The 9,374-nt window shown below is 46.7% G+C and overlaps 1 protein-coding gene across 4 annotated transcripts in view; it reads left to right on the top strand.

Annotated features, from left to right (window-relative positions):
• Window positions 1-3,532: 3,532 nt before the first annotated feature.
• ENTREP3 (endosomal transmembrane epsin interactor 3) overlaps window positions 3,533-9,374 on the top strand; it is a 29,247-nt gene continuing 23,405 nt past the window's right edge. For all 4 annotated transcript variants that reach the window (XM_053368009.1, XM_053368008.1, XM_053368007.1 and 1 more), the window contains exons 1-2: window positions 3,533-3,978; window positions 4,341-6,076. In XM_053368009.1, the coding sequence (XP_053223984.1) occupies window positions 5,852-6,076 (225 nt within the window). In that variant the 5' untranslated portion in view covers window positions 3,533-3,978; window positions 4,341-5,851. The remainder of the gene's footprint in view (window positions 3,979-4,340; window positions 6,077-9,374) is intronic.

Below are 9,374 nucleotides of genomic sequence, written 5' to 3'. Positions count from 1 at the left end.
GCCGAGGCTCCAATACTTTGGCCACCTCATGAGAAGAAAGGACTCCCTGGAAAAGACCCTGATGTTGGGAAAGATGGAGGGCACAAGGAGAAGGGGACAACGGAGGACGAGATGGTTGGACAGTGTTCTCGAAGCTACCAGCATGAGTTTGACCAAACTGCGGGAGGCAGTGGAAGACAGAAGTGCCTGGCCTGCTCTGGTCCATGGGGTCACGAAGAGTCGGACACGACTAAACGACTAAACAACACCACCTAGTGATGGGAAAAAGCCTTCCATGCTTGAGACTTCAGGGTGTTGCTGCCAGTCAGACAACAGTACTGAATCAGGTGGTGGGAACTGGTCCTGCGACAGCTGCCGCTTATCCCGTATTTGTAAGAAATTTATCCTCTAGTGTGGCAGCGCGCAACCTTCGGAACTCCCTGCCTATTGACACCAGGCAGGTTCCTTCTCTCTGCTCTTTTCAATGCCTGCTAAAAACATTTTTGCTTACACAAGCCTTATGCAAGTTGTTCCCAGTTTGTGGGTTTCTCTCCCCAGGTAGACCGGCCTGGCATCTTCATTGTACACCTTTAGGCACCAGGAAAAGATGTTCCCCTTCAACCAGGCCTTTTTTAATAGTAATAATAATAATAATAATAATAATAATAATAATAATAATAATAATTTATTATTTATACCCCTCCCATCTGGCTGGGTTTTCCCAGCCACACTGGGCGTCTCCCAACAAAATATTAAAAACATGATAAAACATCAAACATTAAAAACTTCCCTAAACAGGGATGCCTTCAGATGTCTTCTAAAAGTCAGATAACTGTTTATTTCCTTCACATCTGATGGGAGGGGGTTCCGCAAGGCAGGCGCAACTACCGATAAGGCCCTCTGCCTGGTTTTAAATATGTTGTGGAATTAGGGGGCGAGTTATTGTGTTCTCTTTGTTCTTATTTTTGTTATGTGTTTTGTGTTTTTTTAATTGTAATTTTCTGTTGTGAACCACCTTGAGATCTTTACAGGTATATGGCAATATACACATTTAATGAACAACAACACAGTCAGATGGGCAGGATATAAAACATATATATATTATTATTATTAAATAGGACACCCTTGTTTTCATCGGAGAAATATTGGAGGATATGATATCTTTGAATCGTACATAACACGGCACCAAGCGCTTTGCAAATGTTCCCTTTAGCTGGAAGAACAAACACCCACATGGCTTTTAAATCGGCGGAGAAGCTAGCGCAGAGAGAGTAAACAAATAATGGGAGACTCAGCAATGTGCAATTTCAGGCCCTGATGAGAAGAGGGAGGGAGCTGAACTGTAAGATGCCCGTATGAGAACAAGCATTTTATAAAGAGATCCTCTCTCAAAGAAAAAAATAATCTGTGAAATGGACAAATGGATGCTGAACGGCCATTTCCAGAGCATAAAAGGGGCCCTGGCGGATCAGGCCAAATGCCCCATTTAGCCCCAGCATCCTGTTCTTGTGTAAGCCAACTCAGTGCCTCTTGGGAAACTCGCAAGCAGTAACTGATTGCAACAGCAATTCCGCCCAGCTGCGATTCCCAGCAATTGGCTTTCAAAGACGTTCTGCCTATGACAGTGGAAGCAGCACATGGCTAATAATAATAATAATAATAATAATAATAATAATAATAATAATAATAATTTTATTTATACCCCGCCCTCCCCAGCCAGATCCGGGCTCAGGGCGGCTAACACCAATAAAATTTCAGTACAGTGGTGCCTCGCAAGACGAAATTAATTCGTTCCGCGAGTCTTTTCGTCTTGCGATGTTTTTCGTCTTGCGAAGCACGGTCTGTCGCAACTGCGCCTCTTCAAGCGGCTTTAAGAAAAAAGGGAACAAACTCGATTTTCCCTATGGGAAAACGTCTTGCAAAGCATCGCAAAAAACGAAAAACCCTTTCGTCTTGCGCGTTTTTCGTCTTGCGAGGCATTTGTCTTGTGAGGTACCACCGTAAAAGCATAATAAGAAAAAAGAAAAAGAAAAAAACAACTTAAAATACAGTGGTGCCTCGCAAGACGAATGCCTCGCAAGATGAAAAACGCGCAAGACGAAAGGGTTTTTCGTTTTTTGCGATGCTTCGCAAGACGATTTTCCCTATGGGCTTGCTTCGCAAGACGAAAACGTCTTGCGAGTTTGTTCCCTTTTTTCTTAAAGCCGCTTGAAGAGGCGCAGTTGCGACGGACCGTGCTTTGCAAGACGAAAAACATCGCAAGACGAAAAGACTCGCGGAACGAATTAATTTCGTCTTGCGAGGCGCCACTGTACAGGTTAAAATGCACCGACAGCCTTTTCCTCCATGAATTTCATAGAATTGTAGAGTTGGAAGGGACTCTGAGGATCATCTAGTCCAACCCGCCTGCAATGCAGGTATAAGCAGCTGTCCCATACGGGGATCAAACCTGCAACCTTGGCGTGATTTGTCCAATCCTCTTTTAGAGGGATAGTCACTTTAGTCTGCTGCAGCAAAAACAAAAACAGAAAAAAATCCAACTTTGTGACACCTTAAAAGTGAACAAATTTGTATTTCTGTGCATGTATAGAAGTGGAAATGCATTAAACCAAGAGTGATTAGTTGCTTATATGATGGCAAGAAACCCCCCCCCAAAACCTACTGCAGATAGGGATGGCCACTGGTGTGGGTTGGAACCTGCACCTTGAATAATCCTCAAATAAAAACATATCATCAAGACCATGGGTAGGCAAACTAAGGCCCGGGGGCCGGATCCGGCCCAATCACCTTCTAAATCCAGCCCGTTGATGGTCCAGGAATCAGCGTGTTTTTGTGAGTAGAATGTGTCCTTTTATTTAAAATGCATCTCTGGGTTATTTGTGGGGCATAGGAATTCGTTCATATTTCCCCCCAAAAAATATAGTCCGGCCCCCCACAAGGTCTGAGGGACAGTGGACCGGCCCCCTGCTGGAAAAGTTTGCTGACCCCTGATCAAGACCCTTTCCAAATGGTCATTGGAACATTCATTGATTTCCCCCATTCCCTGAAGTGAGGTGACTGGCTGTATTTATTCAAAAGAAGAGGCACTCTGCACATGCTCAGATGCAGACACACCCGCACCAATGATGAAGCACCATTGGTGTCAGGTTAAAATTCCATCTCCTCTTTCTCAGCATAAGGGTTGTGAACAGAGGCAGATTTAAGGGAGCGCAACCGGTTCACTCCCACTGAGCTGAGAGGGCGCTGCTGGGGGTGCTACCACAATGACTTAGAACGGAAGCTGAACTACGGAGGGTGGGGTGTGAATTTGGGCGTTGTGCAGGGTCCTGCTGAAATCTGAAAAGCCCAAATTATTGCTTGTAAATTTGGACAGGCCAGATTTTATGGGACAGCTGAAGCCTAATGCAGACCTTGAGTTTATTACCCTGTTTTGGAAGCAGAGGATGACTGAACAGATATCTCCTTAAATACGTCTCTGCATTATTATTATTATTATTATTATTATTATTATTATTATTATTAAAAAATGTGTATGCAGTTATGCCAGGATTAGCACACGAGTCGAGTTCTCAATCGAAACAATACAAAACTAAAAAAATCAGCCCTGGTCCTGTTAAAGTGGGCAGGCTACTACCAACAATACCTTGCTCATTCCTGAAAGATCTGAGATTTCCCCTGTTCTTCTTATGTCCCCATGCCCCTTGCCATCCAAACAGGGAAACTCTGGAACACAATTCTCCACACCCACCCTGCCCAAGCTGGGCTCCCTGTACCTTTCCCCTGGCAGGGCAAAAGCACGGGATCCTAGTCCTTGGCTGATTAACTACAACTCCCAAGATGCATCACGGCAGGGCGTGCCCTTCCTCCTTGCAGCATCAGGACCAGCCGAGCATCCTCCAGAGAGAGGGATGCAGGCGCCTGGCAGGGGGAGGTGGCTCCTGGAACATCCCTGGCCAAGAGCTGCCCTGCAGCTGGGCAGGCAGACTCCTCCCATGCCTGGTAAGTCTGCAGCTGTGTTTAGCTCCTGTTTTTTTGGGGGGGGGTGGGAAGGAAGAAAGATGAGATGGGGAGCAGAGGGGAGCGGGGTGGGGTGAGGTGGAGGGTGTGGAAGAATCTGTAGCAAGCCAGCCAGGCTGATGGCTGGTCTCTTCCTTTTAGAAGCAGTTTAGATGGAGGGATTTGGGTGTTTTGCAAAGTTGGGGGCTTCCCAGTAGACCTCTGGGGTGGGGTGGGGCAGACCAAAGTTTATAGGGAGAAGCAGAGGGAGGTGAGTCTCCTGCCCACACAGTGATAGGGAAGCCAAGGTGCCCAGCTTTTTACCAAGACGGTTTATTTTATCCTGTGGCAATTCTGTTTTTCAGACAGCTCAGAGTTTTGTGGCCTCTTTAAGAGCTGACGCCTTCTGTCTGCACGGCGCAGAAGAACAAGCCTCTCCCCCCACGGCTGGGACCCTCTCCCCACCCACCCCCCACCCCCAAAAAAACTTTTCCTGGGTAATGCTTGAACTCTGGCAATTGCCAACCTCTGTGCCGGATGAGACTGGTGCCTTCTGCCGTACCAAGCCGAGCTGCCACCATCTCCTGCTCAGGGTGGTTACCGCAGCGTCAGGTCGGTTTGCCAGCGGTTCAGTGAGAATCCTCTGGGGTTTTGGAGCTGACTCCGGACATCTTTTCCTGATCCATCTGCCAACGCTGGTTTGAGGGGAGGAGGGAGGAGGCAAGCCGCGTGGATGGCAGCAGTGGTGCCAGGCCGCCCGTCAGAGGAGCAGCGGTCGGCTGAGAATCCATCGCTCGTCCGGGAACCGCTTCGTGTTTCTCATCCGTCGGAAACAGCATTAATCGCTTGCTGCTGCTGTTGCGATTCTCTCTCCTCCTTGGGAGCAAACTCCTGTCCGGATAAACAACCACCCCATGGCTGCCGTGCGAGGGTCCCCTTTGGGCCATGATGATCCCTGATTCGGGAAAGATGCCTCTCTTGAGGACCCCGGCTGTGGAAAAAGTCAGGAAGTCCCTTCTTTGCGTAACAATCTCTCTGCATCCAGTCCTTCATCTCCTGGAGGCCTTCTTCCAAAGGGAGAGCGCAAAGGCCTGCAGATTCAAAACTGTACAGTGCATTTTAACCACAGCCGGGCTGAGAAAAAGGGCTAACTTTCCCCATTCAACTCCCAAGTGATGTGGGTAGATGCTGTTCACATGGGACCTGGAGGATTCACATTCTGCTGGACCGATTCACGTGGAGGACGGGAGGGTTGGGTTGGTGGCTGTGTCTCCGCAACCTCTGGGCTTTTGAGGTTGGGATGATCCCTATTCTGAAGCTAAACTCTGATGTTCCTTCTCCTGGTTAGTGGCTTTCTTGGGTGGGGGGAGATCTGGAAGCTGGCATCTGCTTCTCCCCAGAGGCGGCGTACAGCTAAAAGCGAAAGTGTGCCAGGGCCAAACTCTCCTCGACACCCCTCGTCTCCTGTCCTGGAATCCCTCTCCCGTCGGATGCATTTATGTGCGTGTTTGCTCAGGGCAGGGGCCCTTCACGCATGCTCAGAGGCACCCTTTCCCTGTTGAGACATCTTCTAGGGCGGTGCCCTGGTGAAGCCGTGTTGCTGCCTTGGAATTATACACCAGCATCCGCCCTCCTTTTCGTCGGTTTCTTCTCACATGTACAGAGCCCGGAGAGTCAAGTGGATTTGGGGTCAGCCAACGAGAAACTGCTTCTTGGAAAGCTGAGAGTCAGCCATAAAAAGCTTGCCTCTTTTGAAAAGCGGATCCTGTGCCTTACGCAGGAGGGTTCGAGGCCTAGCCTTTGAGGACCAGGGTCGCTTCTGTTTACGGCTGCTTCTGGGGTCCCTCCGGAAGCCGCCTTCCTTTGGGCCAGAGTCATGCCCTCCCGAAGCGACTCCAGCTACTCGCTGACGGCCCGCACCACGTCCCGCAGCTTCACGCACCTCCGCGTCCGGCGGGCCTGGCTCCAGATCATCCTCCTCCTCGGCTTCGTTCAGATGATCCTGGGCGTCCTGATCGTGACGCTGAGCCTGCTGGTAACCACCAACATGCCCTCACAGAGCCACATCCGGAATGCATGTCCTATCTGGGCTGGTTTTCCGGTGAGTGCATCTTGCAAAAACACAGCTGGGTAAAACCTCAGGCTTTCCCCAGATCCATTTTTGGATCCATTATTGATAGATATTGAGCTTCCCCATCCAGCACCCATTGATTTAAATGTTTCTAGCCACTTGCAGATGATGTTTTAAAAGAAGAAGAAGGGGAAAAGGCAAAAAAAGCCTGATGTTATTTACTTATTTAACAGATTTCTGGGATGCCATCCATCAGCCAACACTTCCAAGAAATATTTTTTTTTTTAAATCAAACAAACTACCCACACTGAAATCAGCAGCAAAAATGAAAGCAAGTTGATAAGTAGCAATCATAATTAAAATATACAGCAGAAAACCCACTGAAAGCCCAGGGAAATCAAAAACATATAAGCTGGATCTGGAGAGACAAACAAAATAGATACCAGCTAACTGTCCCAAGGCTAAGAATTATACAGTTAGGGAGCCACCACTAAAAAGGCCCTGTCTGATTTCACTGCCCACCTCACCTCTGGCAGAGGTGCCTGATGCAGATTGCCATTAATAGGCAATAGGTTCACATGACAGCACTGAGAGCAAGTAGTCATTCCAGTTCATTAATTACTCATTAATTACTCAATAAAAGAGTGTGTGTGTTTCCCCAGGGGGATTCCGAATTTCAAGTTCTTTCTGGTTTGGCAAACTTTTATTTGGTCTCTCATCATGTCTATTTGATTTAGGCATTTTAACGTTGGTTAGCGTTGGTTTTTACTTTTATAGGATTAAACCTGCGGGTGTAGGGCGGTATATAAATTCAAACAACAACATAATTATTTACAGACACATTTCTAAATACCGCCATATTGTAAAATATCAAGGCGATGTTGTGTGACAAACCCTTGAACTGGAATATCTGCCCCCCCCCCCATGAAGGGGAAGTAAGTTGGGGGCCACAGGCAATGGTGGGGTGGACCCACAGCCAGAAGACTGTGTTGGACCTCTGAGGGTGGCAGAGCTACCCAGAGGGCCTCCTCGGCTGATCTCAGCACCCAAGAGGGTCTCAAGGGAAAGAGCTAGCCTTCTAGTCCTTTAGAGCTTTAAACTAGTGTGAACACCTTAAATTATGCCCAAAAAGCAACCGGCAGCCAGTGCATCTGCTTTAGAACACGGTTTTATGAGTTCCGCCTGGCCTTTCGGATGGACTGTCTATCCCCCCTCTCATTATTAATTATTATTATTATTATTATTATTATTATTATTATTATTATTATTATTTGATGGAACCCCTTATATGGGATTTGTATATAATTTTTCCCTTGGCTCTTTTTGCTGGCCCATGTAGGACCAGCACGGATAGTTGGCCCCGGTAAATATTTGATGTTTTCTCCCCTTATGGCTTTGATCTATGGGCTACCACTAAAACGAGGCTGCATTTTAAACTGTATTCTAACTTATATTTTAATCAACTGTTTTTTCTTTGTTGTTGTTGTTTTAATGTTTCTACTGTATTTATATTCAGTGTTAGCCACCCTGAGCCCTGTCTTGGCTGGGGAGGGTGGGGTATAAATAAATTATTATTATTATTATTATTATTATTATTATTATTATTATTATTATTATGGCAACCCCAACCAGTAATCTGGCTGCTGCCATCTTGCACCAAACTGAGTCGTCTTCTAGGGCAGCCCCACGTACAGCGCATGGCAGTCCTCTAGCACCTAATCTTTAAATATCTCTGAGAGGAGGGCCTGGAACCTCAAACGACACAAAGATACTTGGCCCCCGCCCCCTTCTACGCATTGTTTACACTGAGATCCAACGAAATCCTGCTCAGAATAGACCCATTGCAGAGAGTTGGCCTCAGTTAACCCTTGAGCATTAATATCAGTGGGTCTCCTCTGAGCAGGACTTAGCTTTAGGCACCAATCGTGTGTTTCCTCAGCTCGAGGGAGGCAGTTGCTGCCGGCTGTGTTTTCAATCACATCACCTATAAAAAAAATGTAATCATGAATAATTTAGAGCAAATGAACTCCATTATAAAATAATAATAATAAAATCCACAGCCGACTGAGAAATGCTGCGTCCCTCCTCTGCTATCAGAGGCAACTCGGCTGCCAGCAGCCATGGGAAAGAACGCTGACCTTTGCAGCCTCTCTCCCCTGTTTAATCCGGGACAGAGATGTGCCGACTTATTCCAGGAGGTCCTTCCTAGCAACTGCTAAAAAAACCCACTGTGATTTGGTCACGCTTTCTGCAACTGTATTCCAGCTGAAACAGCTTCGAAACCGGCGCTTCTCCATTTTTTTTTGTTTGCAGTGCAGTTCTGCAGCTGAGCAACGTGCATGAAAATGCATGCTCTGAGGTAAAGTGTGCCTAAAAATGCGTATGATAAAGAAAAGAGCAGGCCAAAATGCATTGCGTGAGGGGAAATGTAAGCGTGAGGGGAAATACGCTTTGCAAAAATGTGTATTTTAGGCAATGCTGCGTAGAAAAGTGTGCCCATTCGGAGGTACGCACTAAAATGCTGGCAATTTATTGTGAAGAAATGGTTGTTGTTTTTTAAACAAACTGTACAGTGATGTGAAAATAGGGGAGAACTGAGCTTAAGATTTGAAAATTATTATTATTATTATTTATTAAATTTGTATACCACCTTTTAGCCGTCGATCTCAGAGCCGTTGACAACATAAAACTGCAATATAAAAAACACAAAATACAATATAAAGAACAACAACAAACCAATAACCCCCCCACCATATATTTAAAAGGGCATCAGATGTCAGCCCAGGGCGTGGTTAAATAGGAACGCTTTCTCCTGGTGCCTAAAAGTTTATAATGAGGGTGCCAGGTCAGCCTTCCTGGGGAGAGCATTTCACAAGTGGGGAGCCACCACAGAAAAGGCCCGTTCTCGTGTTGTTGCCATCTAGGGTCCAGGTAGGTTCATATGGAAAGAGGTGGTGCTTTTGGTCCTGAGGTCCTGAACTGTTTAAGGCTTTATAGATCAAAAACAGCACTTTGAATTATGCCCAGAAACTAATTGGCAGCCAGTGCAGTCGGACCAGGATTGGTGTGATATGCTGACATTGCCTTGCAACCTGGCCGCTGAATTCTGCACTAGCTGTAGTTTCCGAACCATCTTCAGCGGCAGCCCTTTGGAAAAATGAGAAAAGCTTTGGTTAATGGAAAGCAGAAGCGAAAGCTTCCAGTTTGGGGAGACATGTTTCTTCTTTAAAAATAATAATGTATAGAAGTGGGCCGTCCCACCCCTGGCCAAGTTCTCAGCAGCTTCCTTCTCACCTAGAGAGGACCAGCAGTGGTCACTCAAAGCCAC

Source organism: Podarcis raffonei, chromosome 16 (genome assembly GCF_027172205.1).
Source record: "Podarcis raffonei isolate rPodRaf1 chromosome 16, rPodRaf1.pri, whole genome shotgun sequence".
Taxonomy (NCBI): Eukaryota; Metazoa; Chordata; class Lepidosauria; order Squamata; family Lacertidae; genus Podarcis; species Podarcis raffonei.
This window is presented reverse-complemented; position numbering and strand designations above follow the sequence as displayed.